This window comes from Protobothrops mucrosquamatus, unplaced genomic scaffold (assembly GCF_001527695.2).
Source record: "Protobothrops mucrosquamatus isolate PMUCROS unplaced genomic scaffold, P.Mucros_1.0 scaffold2095, whole genome shotgun sequence".
NCBI lineage: Eukaryota > Metazoa > Chordata > Lepidosauria > Squamata > Viperidae > Protobothrops > Protobothrops mucrosquamatus.
In genome coordinates this window covers 104,543-129,811 of record NW_015388197.1, presented here as the reverse complement: position 1 = coordinate 129,811, position 25,269 = coordinate 104,543, and the positions used below count along the sequence as shown (strand labels likewise).

The 25,269-nt window shown below is 47.1% G+C and overlaps 1 protein-coding gene across 1 annotated transcript; it reads left to right on the top strand.

Annotated features, from left to right (window-relative positions):
• The first annotated feature begins 105 nt into the window (after positions 1–105).
• Positions 106–25,269, top strand: DCAF12 (DDB1 and CUL4 associated factor 12). The gene is made up of 9 exons (XM_015824045.1): positions 106–174; positions 5,712–5,966; positions 10,630–10,836; positions 12,111–12,171; positions 15,753–15,946; positions 16,807–16,872; positions 19,398–19,560; positions 21,627–21,805; positions 24,944–25,269. The coding sequence occupies exons 1-9, from the start codon at positions 106–108 to the stop codon at positions 25,100–25,102; spliced, it is 1,353 nt and encodes a 450-aa protein (XP_015679531.1). The 3' UTR covers positions 25,103–25,269.

Below are 25,269 nucleotides of genomic sequence, written 5' to 3'. Positions count from 1 at the left end.
TCCGTCGGTGGTGGCGGCGGCGGCGGCGGCGGGTGTCCCTGTCCTTCCCCTCCCCCTTCATGCGGGGTCCGGGCCGGGGCCGCGCCCGAGTCGCCCCCGCCCGTTATGGCCAGGAAGACAGTTAGCAGGAAGAGGAGAGCGGCCGCCCCCGCGTCGGGGCCCGGCGGAGAGCAGGTGGGTTGCGGCCCTTCGCTTCTCCGGGACTACAGCCCCATCGGCCCCGGCCCTATGCTCAGAAGGTCGCGGGACTACAGGTCCCATGAGCTTCGCGGCGGGGTGTGTGTCGCCGGGGGTACCTTTCCTACTATCGCTTCGGGGTAATTCTCTTCGCGGCTAGCTGGGAGGGGGACTCCGCGGACTACAGACTCCATCGCTCCCGTTCAAGTGGATGGGATGACTACAGCGTCCATTGGCCTCTCACTCTGCTAAGGACGTTCGCGGGGAGGGAGGAGGGGTGCAGGACTGTCGTTGCCATCGCTCCCAGCCGGAAGGGCAATCCTAGCCGGGACTACATTGCCCATCGCTCCCATTCGATGGGATGACTACATCCCCCATCGCTCCCTCCCCTCTTCTAACCGTGTCTGGGTCGCAGGACTGCAGGTCCCATGCTCCCCGCGGGCGGTGGTCTTGCAGACCCCTTCCCCATCGCTCCCAGCCGGGAGGAGGGGGAAATTCAAGCCGGGACTACAACGCCCATGGCTTCCATTCAATGGAATGGGATGACTACAGCTCCCATCGCTCCTCCCCTCTTCTAACCGCGTCTGGGGTGTCGGAGCTATGGCTTCCATGCTTCCCGCGGGGAGGGGCCACCGGCCTCTTTTCTCACCACTCCCGGCCGGGACTACAGTCTCCATCGCTCCCTCCTCTCCCCCTAACCGCGATGGGTCGCAATACTGCAACTCCCATCTCCCCGCGGGCGGTGGTCTTCTATCTAGACCCCTTCCCCATCGCTCCCAGCCGGGAGGGGGAAATCCCAGCCGGGACTACAGCACCCATTGCTCCCATTCAAGGGGATGACTACAGACCCCATCACTCCCTTCCCTCTTCCTAACCGCGTTTGGGGGGGAGGGTCGCAGGGCTGCAGTTCCCATCCTCCCTGCAGGTGATGATCTTCCGAACCTCTTGCCTATGGCTCCCAGAGGGGACTACAGCGTCCATCGCTCCCACTCAAGGGGATGGAACAACGACAGCTCCCATCATTCCCTTCCTTCTAACCGAGTCTGCGCTCGCAGGGCTGCAGTTCCCATCCTCCCCGCGGGCGGTGATCTTCTGGACCCCCGGCCCATCGTTCCCAGCCTTTCCCATCGCTCGCTGCTGGGGGGGGGGGTTGGATCTGGGCTGGTTCTCCTCGCTCCTACCCGGGAGGGGGATTCCGCGGACTACAGACTCCATCGCTCCCGTTCCAAGTGAATGTGATGACTACAGCGCCCATCGGCCCCTCCCCTCTTCCTAACCGTGTTTGTGGGGGTCGCGGGACTGCAGCTCCCATCCTTCCCGCGGGCGGTGGCCTTCCGGACCCCTTCCCAATCTCTCCCAACCGGGAGGGGGGGTGGAATCCCAGCCGGGACTACAGCGCCCATCGCTCCCATTCAATGCCTTGACTACACCCCCCATCACTCCCTCCCTCCCTTCTAACCGCGTTTAGGGGGTCGCAGGACTGCAGCTCCCTCCTCCCCGCGGGCGGTGGCCTTCCGGACCCCTGGCCCATCGCTCCCAGCCGGGACTACAGCGCCCATCGCCCGGCAGCCCCGTGGAGGCCGGCGGCGCGGGGAGCGCTGCGGGCGGGTTCGGCGTTCGGAGCCCCGTAACCGACCCGGCGGCGGCGAAGGGCGACGATGCTTCGGGGCGGCGGCGGCGGCTGGCGGCGGAGGGAGCCGTGGCGGCGGCGGGGATCGAGCGCCCCGGCCCGGGGGAAGGTGGGCGGCCCTTGGAGCCGGGCCCGGCGGGGCTCCCTTTACGGGGAAGAAGGCGCTCTTGCACCGCAGGATGGAGCTCTTGGGCGCCGGGTTAGGGCTGTGGTCGTGTGAATGCCGATCTTGTCTATTCCGGGTGCCTGGAGGGAGGAGCAGGAAAGGGTTAACGCCTCTTTTGGTGAGGAGGCGGGGCTAGAAGAGTGGGGCTAATTTAATGAGCTCCTGACTAATTATAGCTTAGCTCTGGTTTAGCTCAGCATTGCTCAACCTTGCCTTTCAGATCGGGGGACTCCAATTCACCGAATTCCCTGGCCAGCAGGGCTGGCTGAGGAATTCTGGGAGTTGAAGTCCATGAGACTTAAAGGTGCCAAGGTTGGCTAGCCCTGCCTTAAAAAACATGGACTTGGTAAGCAAAGGTGGCTGGGGGATTCTGGGAATTGGAGTCCCCCACCCCATCTGAAAGCTGTCAAGGTTGAGCAATGCTGGTTTAGCCAAAGCCCTGTTGCAGGAAGCATAGGAGAGTTTGGCTTGATCTCAGCTACAGCCAGCCATCTTGGCTTGGCCCCTTCCATATTTTATTTTTATTCTTTTTTTTTTAAATATTATGTCTGAGTTAGAGTTGAGTATTTATCTTTGGATATTATTTAGTTTGTATTGTGTCTAGGTTTTGTAAACATTTTATCTTTTTTTTTTAATATTGTAAATCGCCCAGAGTTACCTTGTAGTAAGATGGGCGGTCAATAAATTTAATAATAACTAAATAATAGTAAATTAGATGTATATACCGCCCTTCTCATCTAGAGAGACTGAGCAGCTTACAAACATTAGTTTTAATTATAAAACATAATAGTTTTAGAGTCAGTTAATTTCTGCACTGGCTTGTTCTATTATATTTTTATTTATTTTCTGCCATCTATAAGTAGTCCTCGACTTACAACAGTTTGTTTAGTGGCCATTTGAGGTTGCAACGGCACTGAAAAAAGTGACTTAAGGCCATTTTTCACACTTACGACTCTTGCAGCATCCCCAGGGTCAGGTGATCAAAATTCGGCCACTTGGCAACTGACTCATATATATGACAGTTGTAGTGTCCCGCTGTCACGCGATCCCCTTTTGCGACCTGAGAAGCAAAGTCAGTGGGGAAACCAGATTCACTTAACGACCGTATGACTCCTGCAGTGATTCGCTTAACAACTATGGCAAGAAAGGTCGTAAAAACGAGGCAAAATACCCTTAACTATTGTCTTGCTTAGGAAGAAAAAAATTGGGGCTCAACTGTGGTCGTAACTGGAGGACTATCTGCATTTCTAACCTGATCTGGTCAACAGGGAGCTCTAGGCGAGCTGTTAAAACCATCCAAGAACAGTAAAAAAAAAAAAGCATAGACTTTTCACTCTTTAGCGCGGTAGAAAAAGGCCTCAAGTTTTTACTTTTGCCTTATACCAGACATGGCAAACACAAGTCCCGGGGGCCGGATTCAGCCCGTGAAGTGGTTTCATGGGGCCCGCGAAGCCATCCTGGAAACAGTGAGGGAACGGCCCCCGCTGCCTTGGCCCTGGCCCAGGCCGGCCGGGAGCCAATGTACAATTTTGTGGTGGCCATCTTGCTGAAATGCATTCAGTCTTAGCTCCACAAGGCCTTCTAGAAACAGCGAGGAACCAGCCCCTGCCGCGTTGGCCCCGTCCCCTGGGTGCATGCTGGGGAGGGGTCACCCTTTGTGAGGAATGAAGAAATGGACCATCGCCTGGAAGTGGCCACCAAATGGCCCTCGCCTACTTCACATATGTGGCTTGATGGGCTCTGCCCTGGTCCCACCCCCTTCTGCCAGAGACCCTCAGATCTGTCCCACTCCTGCCCAGGCCCCCACAGGCACCCTTAACACGAATGATGTAGAGCTGGCCACACCCACCCAGCAGGCCACACCCACTCCACCCACACCCACCCAGTAGGCCGCACCCACCCTGGCCACACCCACCCTGGCCACACAACCCGCCCCCGCCCCCCAGGGCAACCGCAATGCTGATGCGGCCCTCAATGAAATTGAGTTTGACACCCCTGCCTTATAATATATATTAGCCGTTTCTATAACAACAAACCTATCTAATCGATAAAACCCAAGTTTAATTTTCCACCTCAAGCACAAAGTCCAAAAGCGGTTTCCAAGTAAAAACAAAAGTCAGTTATATTCTTTTTTTTTTTTTAATTAAAGCAGTCGATTTAGCCATCTCTGCTAAATTACTCCACCAGTTTTTGCAGCCATTGTGGGAATCAACTGACAAGCGTTCATTTAGTGACCGTTCAAAGTTACAACAGCGCTGAAAAAAAGTGGCTTATGACCCTTTTTCACATTTACGACCGATGCAGCATCCTCATGGTCACGTGGTCAAAATTCGGAGGTTTGGCAACTGACTCATATTTATGACGGTCGCAGTGTCCCAAGATCACGTGATCCCCTCTTGCGTCCTTCTGATGAGCAGAGTCAGTGGGGAAGCCAGGTTCACTGAACAGTGACTAACTTAACAACTGCAGTGATTCACTTAACCCCTGTGGCAAGAAAGGTCGTAAAATGGGGTAAAGCTCACCTAACGAATGTCTCGCTTAGCAACACAAATGTTGGGCTCCGTTGTGGTCGTAAGCTGAGGGACTATTTGTATCTTTCCATTTTTGTGCATCGGTCATTCTTGCTGCTGTCGGGGTATTATAACATCAGAGTTCCGATTTTTATTTGTCAAGCTTATTGTCCATTAAGGGGACAAATGGATCTTCAGGGGAGGCTTCTCTGTGGGGCAAAAGTACCCTAGAAAGCAGATCTTTCCTCTGGATCTAATCAAAACAGACCTACTTCAACCCCTAGAGCAGGGCTTTTCAACCTTTTCACCCATTGTACCGCTTTTAGGATATGGCAACATCCGAGTACCACCAGTCACCTAGCAAGGTGTCAAAAACTTGATTACCCCCCCCCCAAAAAAAGGGAAAAAAGTGATAAAGTACAGGTAGTCCTCGACTTACAACAACAGTTCGCTTAGTGACTGTTCGAAGTTACAATGGCACTGAAAAAAGTGCCCTCCAAGCCACAGCTGAGCAAGACCCCTGCCTGCCCACCCGGCCGCGCTCTTCCTCCTGTCCGTGGTTTTCATTGTTGTGAGCATTTCTGTTGAGGATTGGCAGCGGGGATGGGGTGGGGGGGTGTTTGGTTTTTATTCCCCACGTCTGCTGGGTGGTTGCAGCAGGTTTTGGTCACTTCACAAGACCCTGGGACACTGTGACCGTCATAAATATGAATCAGTTGCCAAGCATCTGAATGTAAATCACAAGACCCTGGAGAGGCTGCAACATTCCAGATGATTGCCACTTCTTCTGGGCTCAGCGGAAGCGCCAGGATCAGCGCCAAGCTCCAGCTGGAGCCTGACGCTGATCCTGACGCTTCCACTGAGCCCTGACAGCCCAGCAGCTCCCGCCGTCTCTCGCTCAGGCTTGTGCGGTGCTGCTACCGGTTCAGCTCATTCTCCACCCCCGCTACCACTTTTCTAGGATGGTTGCGTACCAGCTGCCAGGTGCCAATGTACCACAGGTGGTACCCATACCACTGGTTGAAAAGCAGATCTTTCCTCTGGATCTAATCAAAACAGACCTACTTCAACCCCCTAGAGCAGTTTTTCTCAACCAACTTTAAGAGACGTGGACTTCAGCTCCCACATGCTGGCTGGGGAATTGTGGGAGTTGAAGTCCACGTGTCTTAAAATTGCCAAGGTTGAGAAACACTTATTTAGAGATTTCTTGTTGGTCATTTTCCTGCAGTACGGCTGGGACCACTCGGTCCACAAAAGGAAGAGGCTTCCGCCGGTGAAGAGGTCCTTGGTGTGCTACCTGAAAGGACGAGAGGTGCGGCTTTCCAACGAGTCCAGCTACCATCGCTTGTTGCACGCGTACGCCGCTCAGCAGCTGCCCGGTTTGCTGAAGGAAAGAGAATTTCACCTGGGAACTCTAAATAAGGTCTTTGCGTCGCAGTGGTTGAACCACCGGCAAGTGGTGTGCGGGACAAAATGCAATACGGTAAGTGCGCGGTTGGATAGTATGAAACTTAATACTCAGTGTTAATCCTCCAAGGTGAACTAGGCAGAAGGGCGAGAGGAAAAACGGTAAAATTCTGAATTTGTGAATTTGTAGATCACTCCGGAGTATAGTGGTGGCTGGAGGTGGCTATAGGAATGAGACAGATCTGCAAACTTGGCAACTTTTAAGAGTCGTGGACTTCGACTCCCAGAATTCCCCAGCCAGTATGGCTGGCTGAGGAATTCTGGCAGTTGAAGTCCACAAGCTGGCTGGGGAATTTCTGGGAGTTGAAGTCCACAAGTCTTATACTTGCCAAGATTGAAGACCACTGGATTAAGAGAAGACCCCTTTCTCCCTGTGTGCGTCTGCCTCCCTTCCTCCCCCTCTTTTAATTGTACATTATGGCTCATCACAGTCCACCAGATGTTCAAACAGGATTTGGCAATTTTATCCATGTATTGAATCTTTCCCAAGGACCTGGATAGGCAGATGCTGATGTTTTGTGATGTTAAAGGTGGTGTTGCAGGATGTAAACTGTTGAATCAAGTCGCCTTTTGCAATTGACCGGTTGGGATTTTGTCAATGCTGATGGTGCTCCAGTTTTGGGATTGCGCCCAAGGTTGTTTATTACCTTTGCTTGCTTTTGCCACAATCATTCTACTTCTCTTTGCAGTCTTTGCATCTTATAGTCTTCTCCAGTTCTTTCTCTTCTCTTCTCTTCTGTCTCCAAGTACTACCACATCCTTTATCCAGACTTTTTGGTCTTGCTTCTCAACAATTGTAAGTCCGGGGTGTTATGTGGCAGGTGCTTGCCTGTTTGAATTCTAAGGTCCCAGAGCAATTTAACGTCTTCATTTTCTGTGACTTTCTCTATTTTATGGTCCCACCAGTTCTTGCTTGCAGGCAAATGATATTTCTTGCAGATCTTCCAGTGCACCATTGTTGCTACTTTGTCATGCCGCTGCTTGTAGTCAGTCTGGGTGATCTTCTTGCAGCAACTTAGTAGGTGATCCACTGTTTCTTCAGCTTCTTTGCAGAGACGGCACTTGCTGTCTTTTGCTGTCTTCTCAATTTTGACTTTGCATGCATTTGTCTTCAAGACTTGGTCTTGTGCAGCCAGAATTAGTCCCTTGGTCTGTTTCCTCACTTTTCTGCTCTTAGCCATTGCCAGGTCTTGTTGTTACCTGCTTTCCTTGCTATTTTTTTTTAATGTACTGGCCCTGTAATACTTTGTCTTCCCATGCTTCCATTTTGTTCTTCATTTGGTCTTTCTTGTAGGCCAGTTTGGACTGCCCAGCAGTCAGTAAGTCTTCCTGATATAATACCTTCAGTGCATCTTCTTCTCTGCCCTTCAGATATTCTTTCCATGTCCCTTTTTTTTCAAATTATGATTTAAATTTATTGCCTGCCCAAATCAAATGGATTCTGGCTTGCTTGAAGTTGGCTTAGTGAGTTGGTTAATTTAACCAACTGTGGTTTAACCAAATAACACTCTGTAAATTCTTCAGTAGCTCATTTTCTAACCCTTGTATTAAAGTGGTAAATGAAATTCTTCTGCCCAGGAATGGACTTTTTTTAAAAAACTTTTTATTAAAAATAAGAAGGCGCAGTTCTGAGATTCCTAGACATAACATGCCTGATTTATTTTAGGTTTAGCATTTGTTGTGAAGCCAGCTGTTGCAGTTGGGGAACATGATTAATGATTAATCACAGTACATGTGTTGTCTGGGTCTCATCTAGGCTGGGGACATTTGCTTTCTACATTTGTGTGCTTGTGTTTGTGTGTGTGAGAGAGAGAGAGTGAGAGAGAGTGAGTTACTGTTCTGTGTCAAAGCTGCTAACATTGGATGTTCTTGCTTTGACAACATATGGAGATGCAGCCTTTTTCTTTCTTATGCTTTACTCTTAGAATTAGATGATACTGGGGGAGGGAGAGGTATGTGATGGGAGTTAGTTAGACATACAATATTGTAATAAGAGATGATAAGGCATGGCGGGATGAAGAACTGGGCGGAAAGCCAGCATTTCAAACTAATTGGAGAATGTGATTTCTGACTGTTAGTTGTAGGAGGGAATTGTGCTTTGATCTATGTGCTGAGAGGAGGGGAAGTCAGATTTTGGCTTTGACCATGTACCTGAGGATGCCATGTTATTTGAATAAAGATTCTTTAAGGTAAACAATGCCTTGAAGTTCTTTGAAGAGTAACATCTGTCGGAACCATGACATTCTGCAAAGCTGACTATTGCCTTGTTTTTTAGTAATGTTGCAATGGTGTTTACAGGTAGTCCTCAACTTATGACCACAATTGAGCCCAACATTTTGGTTGCTAAGTGAGATAGTTGTAAAGTGATTTTGTCACATTTTATGACTTTTCTTTGCCATAGTTAAGTTAGTCACAAGTGAATCTGGCTTCCCCATCGACTGTCAGGAGGTTGCAAAAGTTATCACCTGATCCCAGGACACTGCAGCTGTCCTACAGATGAACCGGTTGCCAAAGATCTGAATTTTGATCATGTGACCCTGGGGATGCCGCAACGATTGTTAAGTGTGAAAAGTGGTCGTAATTCACTTTTTTTCCAGCGCCATTGTAACTTTGGTCACTAAACGAACAGTTGTAAGTCAAGGGCTGCCTGTACTACTTTGACCTAGAATTATACCGATTATAAAGACTTTTATAGTCCTTAACAGTTTGTTTAGTGATCGTTCAAAGTTACAACGGCCTTGAAAAAAACGACTTGTGACCATTTTTCAGTTACGACTTTTGCCGCGTCCCCAAGGTCACGTGATCCAAATCCAGACGCTCGGCAACTGACTGATATTTATGACGGTCGCAGTGTCCCGGGGTCATGCGAATCCCCTTTTGCGACCTTCTGACAAGCAAAGTCAAGGGGGGAAGCTGGCAATCATTCACTTAACCACTGGCAAGAAAGGTTGTAAAATGGGGCAAATCTCACTGAACTGCCTCGCTTAGCAACAACAATTTTGGGCTCAATTGTGGTCATAATCTGAGGACTTCCTGTGTGCCAAATATAGCCCAAATGAATGAATGGATATAAGTCAAGGAATACCTGCAATTGCTGCGTCCGAGCAACTTGTCTGAAAGGGGCCCCCAGAAGCCTTGCGGAATTGTTCTCACTTTGCGATCCGGTCCTGGTTGTTTGTGCAATTCCTCTCTTTCTGCATCTTGCTTGTGTCATCCCCGTAGAGGAGTTCAGAAGAACTGGTTTGCCCTATAAACACAATAGATGCGTTTCTTCTTGTTGACTGTTCCTTAGCAGAGCTGGAAAAAATGCAGCTTAACAGGCTCGGCCTGTCTGAAGCGTAACTTTTTATGGGGACTTGTTGACTATCACACCTGACTTGCTGTTGTGACTTACTTGAGAACAATCCGAAACGGTCCATCTGGATTTCTGCCTCAGGGTGCTTAAACACAGGTTGGGCACTCCTGAATTTCATTTGATATATTTGGTGTATGAATAATGTGGTTTCTTGGGAGACGATGCGCACCCCGCAGAAGTGGGCATCGTCATCCTTATAACACATGAAGGGGAAGGTTGTACATACCTTAGAACAGGGGTGGGCAATTAATTTCCCCATTATATACTAGTGGCTTGCCCTTTCGTTGCTGGCAGGGAGTATTCTTGGTGAACAGCAACCCCACTCTTCTAGCACTGATGGTCTTACCTAGTTGGGTAATGAAATGTCTGCAAGAAAACAAGCTCAGAGAGCACCAAGGACCCCACAGTCGTCGTCATCCTCTACTCTATAAACCCCTTTCCCTTCAAGCCCTGATGATGTTACCTAGTTGGGTCATGAAAGGTCTGCAAGAAAACCACCAAGCTCAGAGAGCACCAAGGACCCCTCAGTCCTCTCCTCTTCTTCCTCCTCCTCCCCTTCACCCTCCTCCCTTATAGCACTGATGACGTTACCTAGTTGGGTCATGAAATGTCTGCAAGAAAACCACCAAGCTGAGAAAGCACCAAGGATCCCTCAATCCACTCCGCAAACTCCTCTCCTTTCTAGCACTGATGACATTACCTAGTTGGATCATGAAATATCTGCAGGAAAACCACTAAGCTGAGAGAGCATCAAGGATCTCTCAATCCTCCTCCTCCACTCCGCAAACTCCTCTCCTTTCTAGCACTGATGACATTACCTAGTTGGGTCATGAAACATCTGCAAGAAAACCACCACACTCAGAGAGCACCAAGGACCCCTCAGTCCTCTCCTCCTCCTCCTCCTCCTCTTCCTCCTCCTCCTCCTCCTCCTCCTCCTCCTCCTCTTCACCCTACTCCCTTCTAGCACTGATGGCATTATCTAATCGGGTCATGAAACACCTGCAAGAAAACCACCAAGCTCAGAAAGCACCAAGGACCTCATAGTTCGCCCCCCCCTCCTCTATATTAGAAGATTTCTAATGTATAATATCTTCTTGGAATATTCTCCTCTTTGCAAACCCCCCCTCCCTTCTAGCATGGAGGATGTTACTTAGTTAGGGCATAAAACATCTGCAAGGAAACCACCAAGCTCAGAGGACCCCACTGTTCAACCCTGAGTTACAAATACTCTCTGCTATAAAATGACCCTGTCGTTCTTCTTTTTCAGTGTAGCTTTCTGACATATCATCTCTACCTGACACGTTCCCCTCTCTGTGTCTTGCAGTTGTTCGTGGTTGACGTCCAAACTGGGCAGATCACCAAGATTCCCATCCTGAAGGATCGAGAACCCCACATAGTCAACCAGCAGGGCTGTGGTATTCATGCCATCGAACTCAACCCTTCCAGGACCCTCTTGGCCACCGGAGGGGACAACCCAAACAGCCTCGCAATCTATCGTCTGCCTACCCTTGATCCCGTCTGTGTGGGAGACGTAAGTTTCTGCAAATGGCAATGATGGGACGGGTTTGATATTAGCTATCGGGTTAGAGCCGATGCAGATAGTCCTCGAGTTACAACAGTTTGTTTAGTGACCGTTCGAAGTTACCACGGCACTGGAAAAAGCGACTTAGGACCGCTTTTCACACTTACGACCTTTGCAGCATCCCCAGGGTCACGGGATCGAAATTCGGCCACTTGGCAACAGGCCCATATTTATGACGGTCACAGCATTCCGGGGTCACGTGATCCCCTTTTGCGACCTTTGGATAAGCAAAGTTGTGGGGGAAGCCGGATTCACTTAACAACCAGGTCACTAACTTATCAACTGCAGTGATTCACTTAACAAGGGAGGCCAGAAAAGTCGTAAAGCAGGGCAATATTCCCATAACACGTGTCTCACTTAACAACAGAAAATGTTGGGCTCCGTTGTGGTCATAAGTTGAGGACTATTGTCTTGCTAACTTAAGTAACTAGCCCAGGGGTAGGCAACCTTGGCTCTTTTATGACTCGTGGACTTCAACTCCCAGAATTCCTGAGCCAGCCATGCTGAGGGAAAAGGGAGAGGATTCCAAGCTGAGCCATGCTGGCTCAGGAATTCTGGGAGCTGAAGTCCACGAGTCATAAAAGAGCCAAAGGTTGCCCACCCCTGGCCTAGTCAGTTAAAATCCTTCCCAATTGTTGAGGCATTGAAAGGTAATTGATTGAGTCGACTTCCTCTCTTTTTGATTCTGCAGTTAGTCCTCGATTTATACAAGTTCATTTAGTGACCATTCACAGTTACAACAGCACTGAAAAAAGCAACTCACGACTATTTTTCATACTTGCAATCGTTGCAGCAGCCTCCCCCCATAGTCAGGTGATCAAAATTTGGGTGCTTGGTATGTGATGTGTGTTTATGACAACAGCATTGCCCCCCGAGGTCACATGATCACTGTTTGTGACCTTCCCAGCCAGCTTCCGACAAGCAAAATCAATGGGGGAAGCCGGGTTCACTTAATGACCAAGTGATTCACTTAACAACCGCAGTGATTTGTTTAACAACAGTGCCAGAAAAGGTCGTAAAATCAGATGCGACTCGCTTAACTAGCACCTTGCGTAGCAACAGGAATTCTGATCCCAATTGTTGTAAGTCGAGGACTGCCTGTACTCAAGTACTGTAAAAATAATGTTAAAATTTCTTCACCGGTCGGAGAGAACTGACACCATTACAGAAACCTGATTTTATTTTTTGCCTCCCATGTTATTCATTCTTTCTTTCCTTTTTAGGATGGGCACAAAGATTGGATATTTTCTATTGCATGGATCAGTGACACGATGGCTGTTTCGGGTAACACTCAAACTTTTTATTTTTTCAAATCATAATTTTTATAAGAGATGTGTTTGGATTCATTCATTGCAGCCATATCTAAGCAAAAGATTGAATAAAAAATATTGCAACCTTCTATATCGGGGGTCTCTAACCGTGGCAACTTTAAGACTTCTGGAATTCTGGGAGTTGAACTCCAGAAGTTGTAAAGTTGCCATGGTTGGAGATTCCTGTTTTCTCTCTCTCTATATATACAGTATATATATGTGTGTGTGTGTGTGTGTGTTTGTGTTTATGTATATATGTATATGTGTATAAAAGAAAAACAAGTATAATGGAGTCTACAAATAATTAAAGAACATAGTTACTAAAATAAATCTCAATAAAATACTTCAAATGAAGTTTCAGTCCTAAGTAATTGTGCAGTGTATCGTACAAATAGTTGCATAGAACGGAGCAACTTATTTTTCAGTCCCTGTCTGAGAATAATAGCATTAAATAAAAATCACACTGCCTGCCTGGAACTTACTTCAAGATAGGGTGCATAAAGGTCTATCCTTATGTACTGTATTAGGGAACTATATAATAGCATATAGCCCTATACCAGGGGTGGGCAACCTTGGCTCTTTTATGACTCGTGGACTTCAACTCCCAGAATCCCTGAGCCAGCATGGCTCAGCTTGGAAACCTCTCCCTTTTCCTTCAGCATGGCTGGCTCAGGAATTCTGGGAGTTGAAGTCCACAAGTCACGAAGGGGCCAAGGCTGCCTACCCCTGCCCTAGAGTTTCTACTGAAATACAAGGGATGAAAACTAACAAGAACTGCAAATACAGCTTTTAGTATTTCTCCTTTAATTGCTGCTCAGTGTCTGCAGAGCAGAAAAGCTGGACGCTCCCCCTCTGTGTAATATTGTACCCTCTCATTCGCTTCCTTTTCTCTTTTTGATGTCTTGATGCGGCATTTTTAAATGGCCAGAGACTGATTAATCAGGACATACGGCTGGCCTCTTTAGGTATTGATTTATTAAATTTACAGTATGTCTCCCATCTCCCTGTTAAGTGATTCTGGGAGGCTGGCAGGCCTAAGAAAAAACAAGAGGTACGCACAGAACAGCATTGTGGCTTTTAACCATTTAGTTGTGTAACGTTACAGGCAAGTGCTCTCGATGCATTAAATATTAAACAGAAATTAAGTACTGTACACAGGCAGTCCTCGACTTAACGGCCACAGTTGAGCCCCACATTTCTGTCGCTAAGCAAGTCAGTTGTTAAGTGAGCTTTCCCCCATTTTACGACCTTTCTTGTCACACTTTTCGGTGAATCCCTGCAGTTGTTAAGTTAGGAATGCGGGTTGTGAAGTGAAACTGGCTTCTCCCATTGACTGCTTGTCGGAAGCCAGCTGGGAAAGTTACAAAGGGGTGATCACATGACCTCAGGACCGTGCAACTGTCATAAGTACATGCCAGTTGCCAAGGGTTCAAATTTTGAACAGGCTACCGTGGGGATGCTGCAACGGTCGTAAATGTGAAAACCGGTCATAAGTGGTAGTGTAACTTTGAATGGTCACTAAATCAGGGGTCTTCAAACTTGGCCCTTTTATGACTTGTGGACTTCAACGCGTGCCTGGCTGAGGAATTCTGGGAGTTGAAGTCCACAAGTCATAAAAGGGCCAAGTTTGAAGACCCCTACACTAAATGAACGGCTGTAAGTCGAGGACTTCCTATAATTAGAATTGCACTCTGTAGAATTGGTCGAAATGGATAGCAGTCTGGGGTGCTGATCTGTAGAGAGCAGGATTCAAATTGTCTGGTTTAGTTTCCCTCACCTGGTAGCAGCCACTGGGTCTGCGGCAACTCGCCACAGCCAGCTCGCCGTGACCACTTAACCACCCTGCCAGCCTGCTTGCGACCCCCCCTGGGGCTTGAAACTTCCTGCCTGCTTCTGCACCGACTGTGGTTATTGTAAACCAGCAAGAAGTTGCAAGAAAAGGAGGAAATAGAAGAGAATATTTGTAGCACAGGGCGAACTGGGCTGGGTGGTTTTCTTGCAGATGTTTTACTACCAAACTACATAACATCATCAGTGCTAGAAGGGGGTAGAATTTGTGTAAAGGAGGAGGAGAGGAAAGGGGAGGACTGTGGGGTCCTTTGTGCTCTCTGAGCTTGGGTGTTTCCTTGCAGACGTTTCATTACCCAATTAAGTAATATCATCCATGCTACAAATGAGAGGATCTTGGTCTCTAGGACTGGTGATGTTACCTAGCTGGGTCATGAAACGTCTGCAAAAAAATCACCAAGCTTAGAAAGCACCTCCTCCTCCTAATCCCCCCTCTTCCCCCCTTCTCATCTCCACTGTGCAAACCCCGCTCCCTCTTAGCTCTGATAATGTTACCTAGTTGGGTAATGAAACGCCTGCAAGAAAACCACCAAGCTCAGAGGCCACCGAGGACCCCACAGAAGGAGGAGAAATTATGACCCACCATCCTCGCTTAACGACAGTAGGGGGGACTGCGGGGATTGCTGTCATTAGGCGATGCAGTCACACGATGTCGCACTTCATACCCGCACTTCACACTTGCTTAGCGACAGAAAATCCTGCCCCAATTGCCGCCGTAACCGAAGGACTCCATGTAAAACGATGGGATTGGAGAATCAAAACTCTGAATTTCTGAACTTTGGCAAAATCTAGGCCAGTTTGGTTATGGAACTTGTTCTCTTGTTAGCACAACAGGAAACCGGTCGTTTCGCTTGGTGAGGCCCTTTTTCTCAGGAGTTTATAATCCTATTTCTGGCTTATACAGAGGTGAAAACATGTTATGCCAAGCATATCGTAGTTGTACTTTTATACTACTCTATTCGTGCTACAGGCATGTTTTGTAGAGTTTGATCCTTTCTAACATTCTAAGCCAGTGATGGCAAACCTTTTAGAGACCGAGTGCCCAAACCGCAACCCAAAACCCATTTATTTATCGCAAAGTGCCAGGGGCCCATCAGCATTGTGGTGCCCTCAGGGAGGCAGGGAGGCGCTTCTGAGTGCCACCTCTGGCACGCAAAAACCCGGGGCGCAAAAATGGGTCACCTTGCTGCAAGGTGCAAAAATGGCCGCCGCCGCACCGTGGGGTGCAGATACGAGGCGCTGCATCATGCAAGAACAGGGCAGGGCTAGTGAGTATCATGCAGGCACTAGCCCCACCCCAATTGCAGCACGTGCGTGCTTGCGGCCCCGTGCACGTATGCACGCATGCAAAATGCTTCCCCCTTTTCTTCCAGTCCACCAATCAACAATGGTTGGTGACCTCTGCTCTACCACCTCTACTCGAGCTTGCTAGTCGGCCGCTTCGCCTCCTTTGTGCTGGGTGGGGCTCCTGCTCCGGGTGGCAGTGGCGGCCTGATGGACCTGTTGCTGGCGGTAGTGCGCGTGCCAACAGAGAGGGCTCTGAGTGCCACCTCTGGCACACGTGCCATAGGTTTGCCACCACTGTTCTAAGCCATCCAGAGTTACTCTGTGCTAAGACGGACGGCCTACCAATTTAATGTCTAAACCAAGATTGTCTTCTCTTGGACCTGTGTTTGACGCGTGCTTGAATGTGCTTCTTTCTGATAGGTTCCCGAGATGGTTCAATGGGCCTCTGGGAAGTGACGGATGAAGTCTTGGCCAGGAGCGACGCACGGCGCAACCTGTCGCAAGTCCCCGTCTACGCACACATCACCCACAGGGCTCTGAAGGACATTCCCAAGGAGAACACCAACCCAGCCAACTGCAAGGTCCGGGCGCTGGCTTTCAACCACAAGAACAAGGTTAGGAAAAAACGAAGGAATTCAACTGGAGATATTTTGACTTACTGGTCCTTGATTTAAAACAGTTTAGTCCACAGACAATTATCCTGGTTCAGCGTGTCCTGCTGAGTCGTAAACCATCATTTACACATGAGAGTGGCTACATTCATGTGGTGCTAAGCCAAAACCAAGTGATCTGGTGACTTACAACCTTGACTTACAATCATTTGTTTAGTGACCGTTCGAAGTTATAACGGCGCTGAAAAAAAAGGGACTGATGACCGTTTTTCACCCTTAATGATTGTTGCAGTGTCCCCATGGTCACGTGATCAAAATTCGGACACTTGACAACTGACTCATATTTATGACGGTTGCAGTGTCCCAGGGTCACGTTATCCCCTTTTGTGACTTTCCCAGTCGGCTTCTGATAAGCAAATCAATGGGGGATACCAGATTTGTTTCGTGACCGCATGGGGACCGCCAGATTCACTTAACAACTGTGTGACTAACTCGGATAGGCAACCGTGGCTCTTTTATGACTTGTGGACTTCAACTCCCAGAATTCCTGAGTCGGCATGGAGGAATTCTGGGTATTGAATTCACAAGTCATAAAAGAGCCAAGGTTGCTTACTCCTGGACTAACTGAACCACTGCAGTGATTCGCTCAACAATTGTGGTAAGAAAAGTCGTAAAATGGGGAAAGCTCACTTAACTGTCTCACTTAGCAGTGGAAACGTTAGGCTCAATTGTGGTCGTAAGTCAAGGACTGCCTGCGTGTGAACTCCACCTCTGTTTTCAGAAAAACAAAATGGCCGATTATTAGTGGTGCAAGCAGAAACTTTCCCGTCCCAGCGGTGTGAACGGTTATTTTTCTCTTCCAGGAACTGGGAGCTGTTTCTCTGGATGGGTATTTCCACCTCTGGAAAGCAGAACACATGCTGTCAAAGGTGAGTTCCTCCACACCTGTGCACAGAAGTGAATTTAAACTAGAATTTCCTGGTTTAGGCCTAAGGGAGAACTTTGGCTTTGTGCTGGGTTGTGCTGACTCTTAAATGCATGGCCGTGTGTGTGTGTGTGTGTCTGGCTCATGTGACTCTAGCACAGGAGTAGGCAACCTTGGCTCTTTTATGACTCGTGGACTTCAACTCCCAGAATTCCTGAGCTAGCATGGGGGAAACTTTGGCTCTTTTATGACTCGTGGACTTCAACTCCCAGAATTCCTGAGCCAGCATGGCTCAGCTTGGAAACCTCTCCCTTTCCCCTCAACATAGCTGACTCAGGAATTCTGGGAGTTGAAGTCCACAAGTCATAAAAGAGCCAAAGTTGCCTAGCCCTGCCCTAGCTTTTCTTGGCAACTTGGTTGAAAAGTTACAAAGATAATTCAAGCTCTTTTCTAGCTTCTTCTGAACCACTTTTACTTTGTTGTGGGAGTTCACTTTTTCTCCCCCTTGGTTTGTTTCTTTGAACATCTTCTTTTCTTTTGAGGGCATAAGAATAGTTCAGTGGGATCAGGCAAGCTTCTTTATTTTAAGTCCTCAAAGATGTGTGCATTTAAAAAAAAGAAAATTCTGCTGTGTTGCAAAATTTCACAGTCCATCAAAATTTTCTGTACACGTTTCCACGGGAGAAAGGAAGGAACTTCTTGTTGACTTAGGTGGCACGCATAACATCAAAGTCTAAAATCAAGTGCTTTGTTTAAACCAGTGGTTCTCAACCTGTGGGTCGAGACCCCATTTGGGGTCGATCGACCATTTCACGGGGGTCGCCAAGCAAGGCTGTCAGCCATTTTTTTTTGTCCGCCATTTTTTTCCCCCTTTTCCAGCGGGTGCCTTACCTCCCTTGGGCTGGGCCAGCTGGTGGTCGGCCTGCTCCGTCTGTGCCGCTTGCCAGCTACGCCTCAGCCGGCGCAGGGGGCAGAGCCACACATGCGCGGCGCTCCCGGGCAGGGAAAGTCCTCGACTTACGACCGGTTGGGTAGTCCTCGACTTACGACCGGTTTAGTCCTCGACTTACGACCGGTTTAGTCCTCGACTTACGACCAGTTGGGGTCGCGGCATTAAAAAGGTTGAGAACCACTGGTTTAAACAAAGGATTGTTTGTGATCTGTGATGCAATCTCTCTTTTACGCGTACTCCTTGAGCTACGACCAGTCACTTAATGACTATACAAAGTTACAATGGTTGGGGTCAATACTTAGACATATTATTTATAACAGACCTGGGCATTTTACAGCCCTTGGGCCATGCCTTTGGTTGTCCTGCCTGTACTACATGAGGTCAATCGGAAATTAGAGATCAGATGTAAATAATGCCTTGGTGAGACCACACTTGAAATATTGTATCCAGTTTTGGTGACCACTATATAAAAAAGATGTTGAGACTCTGGAAAGAGTGCAGAGAAGAGCAACAAAGATGATCAGGGGACTGGAGGCTAAAACATATGAAGAATGGTTGCTGGAATTGGGTAGGCCTAGTTTAATGAAGAGAAGGACGAGGGGGGACATGATAACAGTGTTCCCATATCTGAGGGGTTGCCGTAAAGTAGAGGTGGGTCAGCTTATTCTCCAAAGCACCTGAAGGCAGGACAAGAAGGAATGGATGGAAACTAATCAAGGAGAGAAGCAACCTCGAATTAAGGAGAAACTTCCTAACAGTGAGAACAATTAACCAGTGGAACAACTTGCCTCCAGAAGTTGTGGGTGCTCCAATGCTGGAGTTTTTTTTAAAAGAGATTGGACAGCCATCTGAAATGGTATAGGATCTTCTGCTTGAGCAGGAGCTTGGACTAGAAGACCTCCAAGGTCCCTTCTATCTCTGTTATTCCGTTATTCTGCATTGCTTTTATTCTGAAGGTGACTGCTATTTTTTTTCTATTTTTTTTTTCAAGGGCACCTTCACAGCTCTATTGGTTTGGCCCTCCATAACAGTCCCAGGTTCTCATATGGCCTCTTGGGAAAATTGCCCTTCCCACCCCATCTATAATCTTAGGCCAGGGGTAGGCAACCTTGGCTCTTTTATGACTCGTGGACTTCAGCTGCCAGAATTCCTGAGCCAGCATGGCTCAGCTTGGAAACCTCTCCCTTTCCCCTCAGCATGGCTGGCTCAGGAATTCTGGGAGTTGAAATCCACGAGTCATAAAGGGAGAAGGGCGGGGTATAAATGGGAACAAATAAATAAATAAATAAAATAAAAGAGCCAAGGTTGCCTACCCCTGTCTTAGGCTTACCAGCTTCAGCTCTGGTCTGGAGGAACCAGCCTCTGTTACGCACTCTCCGGTCATGTCTGCGTTGGGTTGGGCATTGGGCATCTTATCCGGAGTCTCCTCTTAGCATATTATTCATGTACTCCAGCTGTAAATACTTGCAGACGTGGTTCTCATTCTGGTTCCAATTATTTAAACGTCCTTCAGATGTTTTGTGTTTCCTGGTGTCCTCTGGTTTTCATCGAGGCTTTTCTCTTTCTCACTTTTGTAGCTACTCTCAACCAAGTTACCCTACTGCCGGGAAAACGTGTGTCTGGCCTATGGTCAGGAGTGGTCGGTGTACGCCGTTGGCTCTCAGGCCCACGTCTCTCTCCTGGACCCCCGACAGCCTTCCCACAAAGTTAAGTCTGTCTGTTCCAGAGAGCGAGGAAGTGGTAAGGATGCTTTTTATTGAACAGTTTTATTTGTATTAAGAATTTGTTGAGATCCAGCTCTTTTTTTTCAACTTGATACCTTGCAGATGTTTAGGGATCCTTCCTTCCTTCCTTCCTTCCTTCCTTCCTTCCTTCCTTCCTTCCTTCCTCTTTCTTTCTTTCTTTTCCCTCTTCCTTCCTTCTTCCTTCCCTCCTTCCTTCCCTCTCTTTCTTTCTTTCTTTCTTTCTTTCTTCCTTCCTTCCCTTTCTTTCTTTCTTTCTTTCTTTTCCCTCTTCCTTCCTTCCTTCCTTCCCTCCTTTCTTCCTTCCCTCCTTTTTCTTCCTTCCTTCCTTCCTTCCTTCCTTCCTTCCTTCCTTCCTTCCTTCCTTCCTTCCTTCCTTCTTTCTTTCTTTCTTTCTTTCTTTCTTTCTTTCTTTCTTTCTTTCTTTCTTTCTTTCTTTCTTTCTTTCTTTCTTTCTCCCAGTTCATGGGGAAATGAATAATGAATAACCTCCACCAACCACTTGCTGGGCTCTCTACCAGCTTGGGGTTCTTCAGGCTCAATGGCAAAACCACATTTTCAGGGCCTTTCCAAAGAGTGTTAAGATGGGGACCAATCCTATCTCTGCGGAGATGATGTTCCACAGGGAGAGAGCCACCATGGAGAAGGCCCTTCTTCTTGGTCCGACCAGATGAAACTCCTTAAGAGAGGGGATCTGTAACATTCCCTGCCTCTCCACTTTGATAGGTCAGGGTAGATATAACTTGGGAAACGACGGTCCTTCTGGCCCCGAATCATGTAGGCGGCAACCAGCACCTTGGATTAGACCCGGAAGCAAATTGGCAGCCAACACCGCTCCTGCAAGAGTGGTGACATGGTGCAAATCTTTGAAGATCTCCGGAGACCACATTGGGGAAGCAGAATATAGTGGTCCATCCCTGGGCTGTTTGGCTGTCTTCTGTAAGCCGCTGCCATTTTGGCACAACCACGGGGGATTGTCCACGGTCCTCATGTTGATTGTGTTTGGAGAATATCTAGATAAAGTCAGCAACCCATCACTTGGTACCAACCCATCACTTGGTACGTTCAGGAAGCTAAAAAGACACTCACTCAAATTTTCCTCTGTTAACCACCTGTTGCTACTCACAATTCTTCTGCTTCCTTTCTAAAGTCCCCCTAGCATATCGTCCCTGATTCATAACATACTGAAGATGGGTGAACGTTTTGAGTTTCACCAAACAAGGATACTTGAAAAGTGTATTCTGAAAATAGGTGCAGGTAGTCTTTGACTTAAAACCATTCATTTAACGGCTGTCCAAAGTTATAACAGCACTGAAAAAAGTGACTTATGACCAGGTTTTACACTTATGAGCATTGCGGCATCCCCACAATCACATGATTAAACTTTGGGGGTTTTTTGGCAACCAGCACGTACAGGTAATCCTTGAGCCCCACACTCCTGTTGCTAAGTGAGACATTTGTTAAGTGGGTTTTGCCACATGTTACGACCTTTCCTGCCACAGTGAATCACTGCAATTATTACGTTAGTAACGTGATTGTTAAGTGGATCGGGCTTCCCTGTTGTCTTTCCCTGCCAGAAGGCCGCAAAAGGGGATCGTGTGACCCCTGGGATGCTGCAACCGTCATAAATATGAATCAGTTGCTGAGCATCTGAATTTTGATCACGTGACTATGGGGGACGCTGCAACGTAAGTGTGAAAAACGGTCATAAGTCACTTTTCCCAATGCTGCTATAACTTCGGATGGTCACTAAATGAGCAGTTTTAAATCGAGGACTACTACAATGGTTGCAGTATCCTGGAATTCTCCTTTGCAGCCTTAGGGAGCTTCTGACGAGCAAAGTCAAGGTAGGAAGCCAGGTTCATTTAACGGCCACATCGTCCACTTAACTTCAGCGATTTGCTTAAATCACAAAATAGGCCACGATTCACTTAACAACTCTCTTGCTTAGCAATGAAGCAATGAGCAAGTTTTGGGCTCAGTTGTGGTCGTAAGTCAAGGACTAGCTGTAGGGCCAGGATTTGTCCTGATTTCCATAATGCCTCCACCTCTCTTCCGTGACAGGCATTCGCTCAGTGAGCTTCTACGAACACATCATCACGGTGGGGACTGGACAGGGCTCCTTGCTGTTTTACGACATCCGAGCCCAGAGGTTCTTGGACGAGAAGCCGCCACACAATTACTACGGATCAAAATTGGCAGGAAGTGAAATTCTCAAACTCTCCACTGGCAAAGGTTGGCTGGTGAGTAGCGGTAGAAGGAAAAACTGGGGGGGTCATGTATGCTTTCTGGGGATTGAGAAGTTGCCATCAGGCTACAGAGACCCTTAGAAACCAGATTCGTCCTGCAATATTCTTAGTCTGCATGTCAAGATGGAAGTGACGACTGGTCAGCTAAAACAGAGGAAGGATGAATTCCAAAACTTCACCAGCAATCACTCAATCAACGAGAGCCAGTTTGGTTTAGTGGTTAAGGCACTCAGCTAGAAACCAGGAGACAGTGAGTTCTAGTCCCGCCTTAGGCATGAGACCCAGCTGGGTGACTCTGAGCCAGTCACTGGGAGATGGCGGGTTCTAGTCCTCCTTTAGGTGTGAAAACTGGCTGGATGACTTTGGGCCAATCACTAGGAGATGGTGAGTTCTAGTCCCACCTTAGGCATGTTAGTTGGGTGACTTTGGGCCAATCACAAGGAGACGGGGAGTTCTAGTTCCGCTTTAGGCATGAAAACTGGCTGGATGGCTTTGGGCCAATCAGTAGGAGACGGTGAATTTTAGTCCATCTTAGGCATGTTGGCTTGGTAACTTTGGGCCAATCACAAGGAGACAATGAGTTCTAGTTCCGCTTAGGCATGAAAGCCGTCTGGGTGACTTTGGGCCAATCATCAGGAGTCTGTGAGTTCTAGTCCCACATTAGGCAAGAAAGCAAACTAGATGACTTTGAGCCAGTCTCTCTGTTTCAGCCCATGACATCAGGCGCGAGTGACAAGCTGGTCAGTTAATTGCTGTTGCTACACATGATTGATGAAAAAAAAACACCAGACCCTGCATTTGGGGTATAAACCAGGAATTGCTTATCTCTTGGGCTTTAGCTTCTTCTCTCTTCTTTCTTGGTCCTGGGGATATACAGGCAGTCCTCATCTTAGAAGGGTTCGATTAGTGATTGCTCAAAGTTACAATGGCACTTTAAAAAGTCACTGTTTTTCACATGATCGTTGCAGCATCCCCACGGTCACGTGAAAATCCAGCTGCTTGGCAATTGGCTCATATTTATGACAGTCGCAGTGTCCTAGTGTCACATGATCCCCTTTTGCAACCTTCTGACAAGCAAAGTCAATGGGGAAGCCAGAGTCACTTAACCATGTTGCTAACAATTGCATTGATTCACAATTATAATAGTAATAGTAGTAGTAGTAGTAGTAGTAGTAGTAGTGGTAGTAATAGGCGCCTTGGGTGTAATCCCAAAACAACTGGAGCACCACTTGAACACCATTGGCATTGTCAAATTCGCCATTAGTCAATGGCAAAAGGCGGCCTTACTAGGAACTGCTTCCATCCTGCGACGAGATCTGTAATAGCATCAAACATCCACATTTGCCTATCCCAGGTTCTTGGTAAGGCCTCAATAGGTAGACAAAATGCCAAATCCAGTCTGAACATCTGGCTGACTGTGCAATGATCCATAATAATAATAATAATAATAATAATAATAATAATAATAATAATAATAATAATAATAATAATAATAATAATAATAATAATAATAATAATGGCTTAATACTGGCTGCTCAAGAACAAGCACCACAAACTAATGCCATGAAAGCGAAGATACAAAAATCCACTGACAATCCAAATTGCCGACTTTGCAATGACAAAGTTGAAACTGTTTCACATCTAATATGTGAATGCAGCAAAATCGCGCAAATTGACTACAAAGCTAGACATAATCGAGTTGCTAAATTAATCCACTGGGCATTGTGTAAAAAAATACGATTTGCCTGTGTCCGAAAAGTCGTGGGAACATAGGGTGGGAAAAGTTGTTGAGAATGAGAGGGTGAAGATCTTGTGGGACTTTCGAATACAGACAGATCGCCATTTGGAACACAACTCGCCAGATATTGCAGTTGTAGAGAACCGAAGCGTACAGCTGATTGATATCGCTGTACCAGGAGATGCCAGAGTCGAAGAAAAAATTACAAAATATTGCGACCTGGCCATCGAAACTGCGCGATTATGGATGAGACGTGTAACAGTGGTACCCATTGTCATCGGGGCACTGGGAACTATGTCCAAAAACTTTTGCAAAATATTTCAAGAAATTGCAGCTTCCTGAAATAACTCCAGCAATGCTACAAAAAACTGCGCTACTCGGAACATCTTACATTTTAAGGAGGTACCTGGTTGATACCTAGGATGCTGGCAGCAACCCGTGTCAGCCATCAGCACCAGCCAATTTGAATGTTCAGTTGACTGAGGTTCACGTCTAATGAATAATAATAATAATAATAATAATAATAATAATAATAATAATAATAATAATAATAATAATAATAATAATAATAATAATTAATAATAATAATAATAATAATAATAATAATAATAATAATAATAATAATAATAATAATAATAATAATAATAATAATAATAATAATAATAATAATAATAATAATAGAATTCAAACAGACGAGCACCTGCAACATAACACCCCGGACTTAACAATTGTCGATAAGAAAGACAAAAAAGTCTGGATAGTGGACGTGGCAGTGCCTGGAGACAGCAGAATAGACGAGAAAGAACTGGAGAAGATAACAAAATACAAAGACCTACAAATAGAAATAGAAAGACTGTGGCAAAAACAAGCAAGGGTAGTACCAGTAGTAATAGGCGCCTTGGGTGCAATCCCAAAACAACTGGAGCACCACTTGAACACCATCATCGGCATTGACAAATTCGCCATTAGTCAATTGCAAAAGGCAGCCTTACTAGGAACTACTTCCATCCTGCGACGATATCTGTAATAACATCAAATATCCACATCTCCCTATCCCAGGTCCTTGGGAAGGACTCGATAGGTAGACAAAATGCCAAATCCAGTCTGAACATCTGGCTGACTGTGCGATGATCCATAATAATAATAATAGTAATAGTAATAGTAATAATAATAGAATTGGAAGGGACCTTGGAGTCCCTGCAGCAGTTCACTTAACAACGGTGGCAAGAAAGGTTGTAAAGTGGGGCAAAACTCAGTGAACAACTATCTCGTTGAGCAAGGGAGGTTTTGGGCTCCATTGTGGTCATAAGTCGAGGACTACCTGTACATACCAGCTCTTGGGAAGGTTGCAAACCTGGTTACAGCGCTAACTGAAATCCACTTTCCTTTCACAGAATCATGACGAAACCTGGAGGAATTACTTTTCAGACATCAGCTTCTTCCCCAACGCCGTTTACACGCACTGCTATGACTCGTCGGGCACAAAGCTTTTCGTGGCGGGAGGCCCACTTCCTTCCGGACTCCATGGGAATTACGCCGGCCTCTGGAGCTAATGACCCTTTCTGAAAAAGCCTCTCGAGCGTGACTTTTTTTTTGGTTTTTTGTTTTTCTTCTCCTTACCCTCACCCTCGTTTTCTTTCCTTTTTTAAAAAAACAAAAGGATTTGTGTGGTGACATTCCTGTCTTCTGGTTTTGATGCCACTTGGGGTTTCAACATAAT